The 14,188-nt window shown below is 38.3% G+C and overlaps 1 protein-coding gene across 1 annotated transcript in view; it reads right to left on the bottom strand.

Annotated features, from left to right (window-relative positions):
- ercc5 (excision repair cross-complementation group 5) overlaps positions 1 to 13,932 on the bottom strand; it is a 40,590-nt gene extending 26,658 nt beyond the window's left edge. The window contains exons 1-5 of the mRNA XM_072914796.1: positions 13,732 to 13,932; positions 9,461 to 9,636; positions 9,286 to 9,401; positions 4,685 to 4,786; positions 4,507 to 4,561 (exon numbers count right to left, since the gene is read on the bottom strand). Of these exons, the coding sequence (XP_072770897.1) occupies positions 4,507 to 4,561; positions 4,685 to 4,786; positions 9,286 to 9,401; positions 9,461 to 9,636; positions 13,732 to 13,819 (537 nt within the window). The 5' untranslated portion in view covers positions 13,820 to 13,932. The remainder of the gene's footprint in view (positions 1 to 4,506; positions 4,562 to 4,684; positions 4,787 to 9,285; positions 9,402 to 9,460; positions 9,637 to 13,731) is intronic.
- Between the last annotated feature and the right edge of the window lie 256 nt (positions 13,933 to 14,188).

Here is a 14,188-nt window from a genome sequence, read left to right as displayed (position 1 = left end):
CATTGTACATGGTAATTGGGATTTGTTAATATATTGTATATATTACATAAAAACATAATATAATATAATAATATATCAGTATATATTATAAACTGTATATATAATAGGGCTGCGAATCTTTGGGTGTCCCATGATTCGATTCAATATCGATTCTTGGGGTCACGATTCGATTCAAAATCGATTTTTTTCGATTCAACGCGATTCTCGACTCAAAAATGATATTTTTCCAATTCAAAACAATTCTCTATTCATTCAATACATAGGATTTCAGCAGGATCTACCCCAGTCTGCTGACATGCAAGCAGAGTAGTAGATTTTTGTAAAAAGCTTTTATAATTGTAAAGGACAATGTTTTATCAACTGATTGCAATAATGTAAATTTGTTTTAACTATTAAATGAACCAAAAATATGACTTATTTTATCTTTGTGAAAATATTAGACACAGTGTGTTGTCAAGCTTATGAGATGCGATGCAAGTGTAAGCCACTGTGACACTATTGTTCACTTTTATTTTTTTATTTTTTTTATAAATGTCTAATGATAATGTCAATGAGGGATTTTTAATCACTGCTATGTTGAAATTGTAACTAATATTGATACTGTTGTTGATAATATTCATTTTTGTTTCACTACCTTTGGATTGTTCTGTGTCGTGTTTGTGTGTCCTCTCAATTGCTCTGTTTATTGCAGTTCTGAGTGTTGCTGGGTCGGGTTTGGTTTTGGAATTGGATTGCATTGTTATGGTATTGCTGTGTATTGTTTTGTTGGATTGATTAATAAATAAAAAAAGAAGGAAAAAAAAAAAGAGAAAAAAAAATCGATTTTTGAAAAATGAGAATCGAAACTGAATCGTACAACGTGAGAATGGCGATTTGAATTCGAATCGATTTTGTCCCACACCCCTAATATATAATATGTAAATATTACATTCATCCATCCATCCATCTTCTTCCGCTTATCCGAGGTCGGGTCGCGGGGGCAGCAGCCTAAGCAGGGAAGCCCAGACTTCCCTCTCCCCAGCCACTTCGTCCAGCTCTTCCTGTGGGACCCAGAGGCGTTCCAAGGCCAGTCGGGAGACATAGTCTTCCCAACGTGTCCTGGGTCTTCCCCGCGGCCTCCTACCGGTCGGACGTGCCCTAAACACCTCCCTAGGGAGGCGTTCGGGTGGCATCCTGGCCAGATGCCCGAACCACCTCATCTGGCTCCTCTCGATGTGGAGGAGCAGCGGCTTTACTTTGAGCTCCCCCCGGATGGCAGAGCTTCTCACCCTATCTCTAAGGGAGAGCCCCGCCACCCGGCGGAGGAAACTCATTTCGGCCGCTTGTACCCGTGATCTTGTCCTTTCGGTCATAACCCAAAGCTCATGACCATAGGTGAGGATGGGAACGTAGATCGACCGGTAAATTGAGAGCTTTGCCTTCCGGCTCAGCTCCTTCTTCACCACAACGGATCGATACAGCGTCCGCATTACTGAAGACGCCGCACCGATCCGCCTGTCAATCTCACGATCCACTCTTCCCTCACTCGTGAACAAGACTCCGAGGTACTTGAACTCCTCCACTTGGGGCAAGATCTCCTCCCCACCCTTTTCCGGGCGAGAACCATGGACTCGGACTTGGAGGTGCTGATTCTCATCCCAGTCGCTTCACACTCGGCTGCGAACCGATCCAGCGAGAGCTGAAGATCCTGGCCAGATGAAGCCATCAGGACCACATCATCTGCAAAAAGCAGAGACCTAATCCTGCAGCCACCAAACCAGATCCCCTCAACACCTTGACTGCACCTAGAAATTATGTCCATAAAATATTACATCTTTTTTATATTTTATATTGCTACTTTGGTAATTTTTTTTTGTCTACTTTATACCTACATTATCTTTTATCCTTTGTAACTGAGCTACTGTGTGCAACAATTTACCTTAATGCTGACAACATTGGCACTTCACAGTTCTGGACCTAAAAATGGCGCCTGCAGGTACAATTGCGCCCAAAATAGACAAGACTGATTTCAGGCTTGTTTTCTAATGAGTTTCAGCACATTTTGGAACGCCCACTTTTAACTCAAAATGTGGGCGGGCCGACATTAGCCAGCTGACGTCACCTGGAGGCGATTTCATATTGTGTGTTATGTGTTTTAGTAGCATCTTCATCCCAAATCGCAGTATTTTGAATTTGAAGGAATGATCAAATATGTCTGTTAGATGCATTGTTGCAGGTGGTAGCAATACAACTAAAAAAGGGGATGTTTTCTTATTCAATAAAGGAATGTCCAGAAAAAGCTAAAGTATTTTAAATATTAGAGATCTCAAACATCATCAGATTACATAGGAGACAGGTCACGCTGCTTGCAGAAAGAAGGAGAAAAGAAAGAAGACCGACAAAGAAAACTTTCAGAGTCTTCTATTGCTTTTGGGAATGAGAAAAAAAAATGGAGGGGTTGAGCGAGAAGGGGAGATTAGAAGGAGTGGGATGAGCAAAACACACCATCTGATTGTGATATTAGCAAAAACAGGAATGTCGTGGTTAAACATGAAAAAGGCAGGACCAATCACAAAAGAAACCCATTTGAAGAGTAACTTTTTGACCAAAAGACAAATACAATATCAATTAGTGATCTTCAAACATCACAGCAGTCTTTGTCTTATAATCTGGGACGTCTTGGGGTTACTGTAGATCAGGCCTGGGCAATTATTTTAACTCGGGGGGCCAAATTTAGAGAAAAAAATGTGTCTGGGTGCCAGTATATCTATTTTTAGGAACACTAATACAAAACCTGACAATAATGTCTAAATAAATGCTAAAAACGTTATGACGGAATGGAATTTTAAATGTTTTTACTGAATGAGACACCCAGAATGTGCATGAAAATAAAGAATTTTGGATTTACAATATTAACTATGAACGATAAAACATTGAATATTGACAATATATGAACGTCACACCCCCTCTCGAACGACATATTTTACAATCAAGCGAAACGCGACAAAAAAGCAACAAACACCGCGAAATATGAACGCGAAGGTTAAAAAAAAATCTGATACATCTGAGATATCACTAAGCTTTAGAACTTTGTTGTAAAAATCTCGTTCCACGTCTGTCCCTGACACCCGCATTTCAGGCTGACTGCTCTGGAAACATTCTGTGGAAACGCTCCCCACCCACACTGCTTGGTGCCTTGTTTGAGCTGCTGTGACTTAGATTATCATAGTAACTAATTAGATGACCATAGTAACTAGTATATCATGCAAAAGCGCAGATTCCAACCATTGAAATACTTTGTATAGTTCAAGACTTACAGCAATTTGAAAACATCACTGCACATCATAATGGCAGCTACAGTTTTGATCTTAAAGATCTAAAAAATTATTTGGGAATGTCCGGCGGGCCAGATTGAAAAGCTCAACGGGCCGCATGTGGTCCCCGGGCCTTAATTTGCCCAGGTCTGCTGTAGATACAGTACATCTCTGCCGAACTTCGGGAATGTATCAAAGCCCTAAAAGTGTTTTATCTTTGATAAAAAACATGCCAAAGCAGTGAAAAGAAGCTACTATAAAACAGAGCATGGTCTGGGTGGGAAGGGGGCGTGGCTAAAAGGGGAGGAGTATATTTACAGCTAGAATTCACCAAGTCAAGTATTTCATATATATATATATATATATATATATATATATATATATATATATATATATATATATATATATATATATATATACATATACATGTATAAGAAATACTTGACGCTCAGTGAATTCTAGCTATATATATATATATATATATATATATATATATATTTATTTTATATATATATATATATATATATTTTTTTTTTTATTATATATATATATATACATATATATATATATAAAATAAATACTTGAATTTCAGTGTTCATTTATTTACACATATACACACACATAACACTCATCTACTCATTGTTGAGTTAAGGGTTGAATTGTCCATCCTTGTTCTATTCTCTGTCACTATTTTTCGAACCATGCTAAACACCCTCTCTGATGATGCATTGATGTGTGGCACGCACAAAAGTGCTTTCATCAAATGCACTAGATGGCAGTATTGTCCTGTTTAAGAGTGTCACAACATTGCTGTTTACGGCAGACGAACTGCTTTACGGTACACAAAAAAGTGACTGCTGTTGTTGTGTGTTGTTGCCGCGCTGGGAGGACGTTAATGAAACTGCCTAACAATAAACCCACATAAGAAACCAAGAACTCGCCCTCCATCATTCTACAGTTATAACGTGATTGGGCAGGTACGCTTTTTTACATTGTGGAGGACCTGAGTCCGCCTGAATTTCGGGAGATTTTCGGGAGAAAATTTGTCCCGGGAGGTTTTCGGGAGAGGCACTGAATTTCGGGAGTCTCCCGGAAAATCCGGGAGGGTTGGCAAGTATGGACGCTCCTATGGGTCTTTTAAGTATACCTGCACAATCTAATGAGGCTTGACTTCATGACCATATAACTTATTCAGTGCCTTAGTTTTTTTTACCTCAGACATCTGCTCCGCCATATCCTCATCGTCTTTCTCTTCCTCCTCCTCTGAGCTTTGACAAAGAAGAAACACAGCATTTAGATTGCAACTTGAAATTGAGAAAATCTGATTCAAACAGAGGGTACTATTTTTTTTATTTGAATTTACAAAGAAACGCACATTCTGGGCTTCTGACCTGTTTTTCGACTCCTCCTCTGCAGGCGGCAGAGCTGGTAGAACATACATGTCATCCTCCTCGTTCCTCCTCACATTGGAGAGGCTGGGTAGCGGCTCCTTACTGGGGGAAAATGTGCAAATATAGTGGTTATGCTTAAACTCTATGTTGATCCTATTAGGAACCCCCCTTTAAAGAGGAGAGAGTCCTCCCAAGTTATTTACTTCTAAGGCTTTCTAAACCGGGGGTTAGCAACCAGCAGCTCTAGGGCCACATGCAGCTCTTTAGCGGCGCCCTGGTGGCTCCATGGAGCTTTTTCAAAAATGTATGGAAATGGAAAAAAAATGGGGTGAAAAATATGTTTTTTTTTGTAATATGGTTTCTGTAGGAGGACAAACTTGACACAAACCTTCCTAATTGTTAGAAAGTCCACTGTTTAATATGTTTGTGTTTATGCTTCACCATACTTGCCAACCTTGAGACCTCCGATTTCGGGAGGTGGGGGGTGGGGGGTGGGGGGCGTGGTCGGGGGTGGGTCGGGGGGCGTGCTTAAGAGATATATATATATAAGAAATACTTGACTTTCAGTGAATTCTAGCTATATATTTTTATTTTATTACATATATATATATATATATATATATATATATATATATATATATATATATATATATATATGTGTGTATGTACATATATATAAATAAATAAAAGAAATACTTGAATTTCAGTGTTCATTTATTTACACATACACACACATAACACTCATCTACTCATTGTTGAGTTAAGGGTTGAATTGTCCATCCTTGTTCTATTCTCTGTCACTATTTCAGAACACACACATTATACAAATATACATTATAAAATCAATAAGAAAACGAGAGCTCTAAATTGGGAGTTCCTATATAAACATGGCGCACTCACGTCACCTTTTTGTATTGATTACTGCAGCTGTGCACTGGATTCATTCACAAATACAAACTACAACTCACAAACACTTTAGAGTTAGGCTCCACCATCAGAATGTGTACTTAAACTTATAAAGATCACATGGATATTATTCAGTGAGTTGATTTACCAAAACTAACCTGTTATACAGGAGGAAAAAGCACACAGAACGTTTCAATTGTTCACAGACTGGTCGCTCTCATCAGAATGACAAGACACTTCCGGTCTGCAGGTGATAGCATTCAATTGGGAAGAAACACCCTACTGCCCCCTACTGACCAATGTGAATACTGATAAATGTGTAATGACAGCTCCAAAAACGAATTCAAACAACAAAATAAAATAAATAAATCAACACAAAAATGTGACACATTATGGGTGGGTCACATATGCATGTACAGTAGATGGCAGTATTGTCCTGTTTAAAAGTGTCACAACATTGCTGTTTACGGCAGACGAACTGCTTTACGGGGGACGAAAACTTGACTGCTGTTGTTGTGTGTTGTTACCGCGCTGGGAGGACGTTAATGAAACTGCCTAACAATAAACCCACATAAGAAACCAAGAACTCGCCCTCGATCATTAGCTGTTTCTATTGTGGGAAAGCGGACGTGAGAACAGGCTGTCAACACGTCACTCAGGTCCGCATGGAGCTGGAGGGGGCGTGGCCTCCAGCTCCGCCTGAATTTCGGGAGATGTTCGGGAGAAAATTTGTCCCGGGAGGTTTTCGGGAGAGGCGCTGAATTTCGGGAGTCTCCCGGAAAATCCGGGAGGGTTGGCAAGTATGTGCTTCACTGATGAGAGTATTTGGCGAGCACCGTTTTGTCCTACTAATTTCAGCGGCCCTTGAACTCACCATTGTGTGGATTGTGACTCAACAGTTTGTTTACATGTACAACTTTCTCCGACGCTGCCACGGAAAGACGTGTTTTATGCCATTCCTTCTTTGTCTCATTTTGTCCACCAAACCTTTTATGCTGTGCGTGAATGCACAAAGGTGAGCTTTGTTGATGTTATTGACTTGTGTGGAGTGCTAATCAGGCATATTTGGTCACTGCATGACTGCAAGCTAATCGGTGCTAACATGCTATTTAGGCTAGCTGTATGTACATATTGCATCATTATGCCTCATTTGTAGCTATATTTGAGCTCATTTAATTTCCTTTACTTTTGTGTATTCAGTTTACTTTTCCATGTTTCATGACACATTATCTGTATGTAATATTGGCTGCATATCTGATAGTTGTATGTGCGCCATGTTGTTCCAGACCACAGCAAACGTTACCCAGCTTGCAAAGATTGTAATAAATCTATTAGAAGAAGACAGCCTGTCGTTTCCTTTAACTCGGAGACACACATCTTTACCTTTGGCCATTCTAAGACAGTCATGTCCATGAGTTATCTCACCCTTTGAGAAGTGTTACTAAAGTTTTACAATGTTGTAAAAATGTGTAGAATAAATATTACATTTCAACATTTTTCAACGAAGATTTGCGTCAGCCTGGGACACATAGTCATTTTGATAGTAGGCTAATATAGCTAATATAGACACTTACATCATGTGTTGTTTTCATTATAACACTTATATAAGACTTTTAAAGTCATTTTGATAGTAGGCTAATATAAACAATATAGACACTTACACAATGTGTTGTCTTCATTATAACACTTATATAAGACTTTTAAAGTAATTTCATAGTAGGCTAGTATAGACACTTACATCATGTGTTGTCTTCATTATAACACTTATATAAGACTTTTAAAGTCATTTTGATAGTAGGCTAATATAGACACTTACATCATGTGTTGTCTTCATTATAACACTTATATAAGACTTTTAAAGTCATTTTGATAGTAGGCTAATATAAATAATATAGACACTTACACAATGTGTTGTCTTCATTACAACACTTATATAAGACTTTTAAAGTCATTTTGATAGTAGGCTAATATAGACACTTACATCATGTGTTGTCTTCATTATAACATTTATATAAGACCTTTAAAGTCATTTTGATAGTAGGCTAATATAAATAATATAGACACTTACACCATGTGTTGTCTTCATTATAACATTTATATAAGACTTTTAAAGTCATTTTGATAGTAGGCTAATATAAATAATATAGACACTTACACAATGTGTTGTCTTCATTATAACACTTATATAAGACTTTTAAAGTCATTTTGATAGTAGGCTAATATAGTCACTTACATAATGTGTTGTCTTCATTATAACACTTATATAAGACTTTTAAAGTCATTTTGATAGTAGGCTAATATAGACACTTACATCATGTGTTGTCTTCATTATAACATTATATAAGACTTTTAAAGTCATTTTGATAGTAGGCTAATATAAAAAATATAAACACTTACACCATGTGTTGTCTTCATTATAACACTTATATAAGACTTTTTGAAGTAATTTTGATAGTAGGCTAATATAGACACTTACATCATGTGTTGTCTTCATTATAACACTTATATAAAACTTTTAAAGTAATTTTGATAGTAGGCTAATATCAATAACATAGACACTTACACAATGTGTTGTCTTCATTATAACACTTATATAAGACTTTTAAAGTCATTTTGATAGTAGGCTAATATAGACACTTACATCATGTGTTGTCTTCATTATAACACTTATATAAGACTTTTGAAGTCATTTTGATAGTAGGCTAATATAGACACTTACATCATGTGTTGTCTTCATTATAACACTTATATAAGACTTTTAAAGTAATTTTGATAGTAAGCTAATATAAATAATATAGACACTTACACAATATGTTGTCTTCATTATAACACTTATATAAGACTTTTAAAGTAATTTTGATATTAGGCTAATATAGACACATCATGTGTTGTCTTCATTATAACATTTATATAAGACTTTTAAAGTAATTTTGATAGTAGGCTAATATAAATAATATAAACACTTACACCATGTGTTGTCTTCATTATAACACTTATATAAGACTTTTAAAGTCATTTTGATAGTAGGCTAATATAAATAATATCGACACTTACACCATGTGTTGTCTTCATTATAACATTTATATAAGACTTTTGAAGTAATTTTAATAGTAGGCTAATATAAATAATATAAACACTTACACCATGTGTTGTCTTCATTATAACACTTATATAAGTCTTTTAAAGTCATTTTGATAGTAGGCTAGTATAGACACATCATGTGTTGTCTTCATGATAACACTTCTATAAGACTTTTAAAGTCACTTTGATAGTAGGCTAATACAGCTAATATAGACACTTACATCACGTGTTGCCTCCAACACTTATATAAGACTTTTAATTTTTTGCGGCTCCAGACCGATTACTTTTTTGTATTTGTGGTCCAGTGTGGCTCTTTTAACATTTTGGGTTGCCGACCCCTGGTCTAAACAATGAGAAGTACTGAAATTGAATAGTAACGATTATTCTACAAAAAAGAGTAAGTACAAAGAATTGTGATACCAGCGCTACAGAGAGAGAACCGGGCTATCTAAAGGTCGAAGCTATCTTTAAAATGGTCGCCCGTCTCTCATGCTTTTGTCCTTGACGAGTATCGAAACTGAAAGTTGACTGGACGTGTGTGTTCTGAGCAAACACACATTCTGGTACTTCATGACACCATTGAACTAAGAGAAAATAATGTATATGCCATTTACTTCTTGTCTCCAAGCACAGCTTTGATAGCTTGTCTCTTCAGGAAAGTCTTGAGGAGCTTCTCATTCGTCTTTTTGGACTCTTGGCTCAACTCTTCCTTCCTCTGTCTCCTCAATGCCTGCAAAGATAAAAAGTAATGAGACGCGTCTAATTTTGGGAGAAAAGGTGTGGACCTACCAGCGTTTGCTTCTTCAATAGTGGCGCATCACCATCAAACACAAAGACCGGGCGGATGCGGAAAAAGAGCAGCTTGCAGATGCGGTGGAAGAGAGTGAGGAGGTGGGCGTTGTGGACGCTGTTGCCGTCACGGTCCCGCACGCCCTTCACAGCCTGATTCAGCCATATACTGATATCTAGTGGTGCCGGGTTAAGCTGCATCTTTAACATGGGGTGACTCAACGGGGAAATCAAACAAAGCAAAAACATCATTCGGTTTAAAAAGAAATACAACAAAACATATTTTTGATCGGGAGGAAACTAATTATCGTAGAATATTTATATAAACTTGGTTTATTATTGGTAGTACGGGTTGATGTAATTAATATAATGTATCCCAGGGGTGTCCAAAGCGCGGCCCTAGGGCTACTTGCATCCCGCATCTTGTTTTTTATGGGCCAGCGACACATACTAAAGACCAAAAAAAAAAACATTCCGGATTAGAACATGACACGGAAAACTGGAATATGCCATTTTGGGAGAGATTCAGTGTGAATGCTAAATTGGGTGTCAGGCTTGTCCCTGACAGTTTGACTGTGTTTTAGTTTTTCCTCTGCGTTTGTCTTAGTTTTCTGTCAGCGCTTTTATTTTGTCTTCATTTCCTGAGTGTCTCCCTGAGTGCTGCTTCCCCTCAGCTGTGGCTGATTGGCACCTGGCCACACCTGGTGTCAATCAGCCACCTGCTATTTAAACCTGCCTTCCCCTCCAGTCAGTGCTGGATTATTGTCTTTCCTACTTGTCGATGCCAGTGTAGCTGTAAGCTATTTATTGTAGATGTTTGTAGCTTGCTGTCTTTTTGTTTCTCGTCTTCCAGTTCCTGTTTTCCTGGCATCCTGTTTCCTGTTCCTAGTTCCTGGTTTGTGTTTTTTCCTTTATTTTATGAACATTAAATCTTGTTTTCCCGCACATTGCCTTCCACCTTCTCTGCATCTTGGGGTTTGTGTCCTACAACTCCTGACATTGGGCAAGCCGCTGAAATGAGCAAGCTCAATTTAAATGCTAACATTAGCATGCTACCAGTTAGCATGTGTCAAGTTATATGACTCTGAGGTGGCTAAAAAAAAGTTAGCATGCTAATGTTAGTACATACTTGCCAACCTTGAGACCTCCGATTTCGGGAGGTGGGGGCGTGGTCGGGGGTGGGGCGGGGCGTGGTCGGGGGCGTGGTTAAGAGGGGAGGAGTATATTGACAGCTAGAATTCACCAAGTCAAGTATTTCATACATATATATATATATATATATATATGTATGTGTGGGAAAAAAAATCACAAGACTACTTCATCTCTATAATGTTGAATATTCAATAACATGGCAAATTCTTGCATCCAGCACACCTTACAATAGTGGTAATAAAAAATGCAACCTATGCTTGAAAGAGAAACTGTTTATTATATACCGTCCAGACCTGTCATCCCTCAACAAGCGCAGCGAAATTGTATCAGCATGCCGCCACAGACGGAAACACCTCCTAGGTAACACATGAGCCAATCACCACGCCCCTACGCCAGCCTGTACCCACCCACTCTGTGCCCTATATAAACCATGGTATGTGAATGCTCCCATTAAAATCTCCTGATGATTGAGGGAACCCCTCATGAAACAGGCCTGTAGAGATTAAGTAGTCTTGTGATTTTTTTTTTTCCCACACATACATCTATTGCGCTCTACTACGGTATCGAGCACTATTTTTTGGATAACCTTATTAAGACATATATATATATATATATATATATATATATATATATATATATATATATCTACATCCTGAAAATATGCAAACAAAACTGTGTTTAGATAATTGATACTTCAAACTTGCATAAATAAATATTAAGGAATATAACATAACTTGGCTTCTGAGAGTTTCAAAATGTAATGAATAAAATGCTAAAGTTGTTGATAAACAATCAATTATTTTAATAATTAAATATGGTCATTTTAAATGAATTATTATGATAATTTAAAATCAATTATTTCAAATATGTTTATTTTAATGTATAATTCTATGGCTGGATGTAATAAGGAGTCAGGAAAAAATATAAATAAAAATACAATTAATTTCGATGTTTTTAGCAAAATATAGTAAAAATGTATTTAGTTTTTTTTTGTTTTTTTTAAATTAATAAATATATTTATTTTTGGGTAAGATAAACATAATACAATTTATCTCTAGTCTGGATGATTTAGTTCTTGTCCTCCCATCATGAAAAAAGGCTGTCCTCACTCAGGTCCGCATGGAGCTGGAGGGGGCGTGGCTTCCAGCTCCGGCTGAAAATCGGGAGATTTTTGGGAGAATATTTGTCCAGGGAGGTTTTCGGGAGACGCGCTGAATTTCGGGAGTCTCCCGGAAAATTCGGGAGGGTTGGCAAGTATGTGTTAGTATGCTAGAGCGGCCTGCCTCCGTTGCTCCCTCTACCTCACCTCTGTTGCAAGTTTTGTTGATTCTATGTACGTGTGTCTGGAGCCCCTCCCTGGAGTCCAGCCTTTGACTGGATATTTTTTTACTCTCCCCCTCCCCATCCCCAACGTTTACCTGTTCCTCACCCTTTTTTGTAAGGACGTTGGCAGACCCGTCAGCAATCCTTTTTCTGTCTCCCTGTAATGTTTGTCTGCTCTTGAATGGGATTGTGCTGAAAATCTCAATTTCCCCTCGGGGATTAATAAAGTACTTCTGAATCGGAATCTGTTAACAGCTTGTGTCAAGTACCAAGTTATATGACTCTGAGGTTTTCAGCTGTAAAATTGGTTTAAAAGGTTAGCAGCAGTTAGCATGTGTTAATTACCAAGTTTTAAGACTCTGAGGTGTTTGACTGGAAAATTGGCTTAAAAAGTTAGCATGTTGATGTCAGTAATACTGCTAGAGGTTGGGCCAATCAGTGGCTACAATACTGAACAGCATGGTCTGACTGTTTTGGTCTTGTTTAGTGGCCAATATTACTGTCGTATCGGTATTTTAGTTGATTTAGCCATATTTATGCTTGAAAATGCTTAATTTAGGGCAAACGTTATGTAGAATATGATTTGTTACGGATAACACAGAACTACATCGTCATCAACGGCACAGCAGTGGATATCGTAAGCAGCACCAAGTTCCTGGGTGTGCAGATAACTGACAATATGACCCGGTCCCTACACACCCTAGCGCTTGTAAAAAGAGCTCAGCAGCGCATGCACTTTTTTGCGTCGGATGAAAAGAGCACAGCTCCCTCCCCCCATTCTCACCACATTCTACAGACGCACTATAGAGAGCCTGCTGACCAACTGCATCTCTGTCTGGACCAGGAGCATGCAGTGCCTCAGACTGGAAGTCTCTGCAGAGAGTGGCGAGGACGGCGGAAAAGATCATCGGGACTCCTCTTCCTCCTATTCAGGAAATCGCAAAAAGCCGCTGCCTGACCAGGGCTCAGAAAATCTGTATAGACTCCTCCCAACCCCACCAAGGACTGTTTTCCCTGCTGGACTCTAGAAAGAGGTTCCGCAGCCTCCGTAGCAGAACCTGGTTCTGTAACAGCTTCTTCCCTCAGGCCATAAGTCTCTTGAACGCATCAAAATAATTCCCTCAATTCCCCCCAAAAACGGATTAACTCGCTGAAATATAAAGACAATATAACATACATCCATAAATGTGGATGCATATGCAAAAGTGCAATATATTTATCTGTACAGTAATCTATTTATTTATATCTGCATCTTATTGCTCTTTTATCCTGCACTACAACGAGCTAATGCAATGAAATTTGGCTCTTATCTGTACTATAAAGTTAAAATTGGAATGACAATAAAAGGAAGTCTAAGTCTCTAGTCTAGGTTGTTGTGTTCAGATAGTTTAACATATATCGATTGTCCTATATTGTATTGGTTTAGTGTTTTTAACTTACAAAATGTATCAAAGTGGCCCCCACATCCTTTCATTATTTTTAATGCGGTCCTTGCTGGAAAAAAGTTTGGACACCCCTGATGTATCCTTAATAATATACTAAATATTGTCAAGTATCAAGTGATAATGCATATAAATAATCAGATTATAATCATCAGATTATGATAGGGAAAGACAAGGTAAGATTATTTTCTTTGAATATTATTATTGTTTTTGCGATTGAATCGGAGATTCTGTTTTGTTTGCAATGTGTAGATAAAGAGCATTTGCATTACATCCATACATCCATTTTCTACCGCTTGTCCCTTTCGGGTACATCACACTTAAAACAAGATCAGATGCCACAAGTTAGGATACCGACAGCAAGAATCTTTCCCTCCAGTGTCTCAGGGTTGATGGGCTTCCCTGTGCTCTCCAGCAGCCTCCAAAGTCCGTGAACTCCCATGGCTTCTACTATAACAACACAATGTGAACAAAATCACGTCAAAACGCCACAATAATATAAACAGTTCGCCACCTTGGCAACAATGCACCCGTCCAAGTGCTCGACGAGCAACAACTGACGGTGCTAAAAAAAAAAAAGGTTCCGAGTCTGTTTCCGGTTATATGGAGGTGGTGGTCATAGACATCTTATAAGTAGACGCAGCATTGGCTGCTGTGACGCGAGAAATTCGGCCGCCATCTTGAAGTGGTGATGAGGAGCCGGTGAGCAGCCTAAACTGACAGTTGACAGGTAGAAAACAAAGATTTTCCAGCGTTTTCCTGCTTAAATGAGCGGGCTGTTGAAAATAGGAACCGGGGGATTAATTTTCAC

The sequence above is a fragment of the Nerophis lumbriciformis genome, linkage group LG15 (genome assembly GCF_033978685.3).
Source record: "Nerophis lumbriciformis linkage group LG15, RoL_Nlum_v2.1, whole genome shotgun sequence".
Classification (NCBI taxonomy): Eukaryota; Metazoa; Chordata; class Actinopteri; order Syngnathiformes; family Syngnathidae; genus Nerophis; species Nerophis lumbriciformis.
This window is presented reverse-complemented; position numbering and strand designations above follow the sequence as displayed.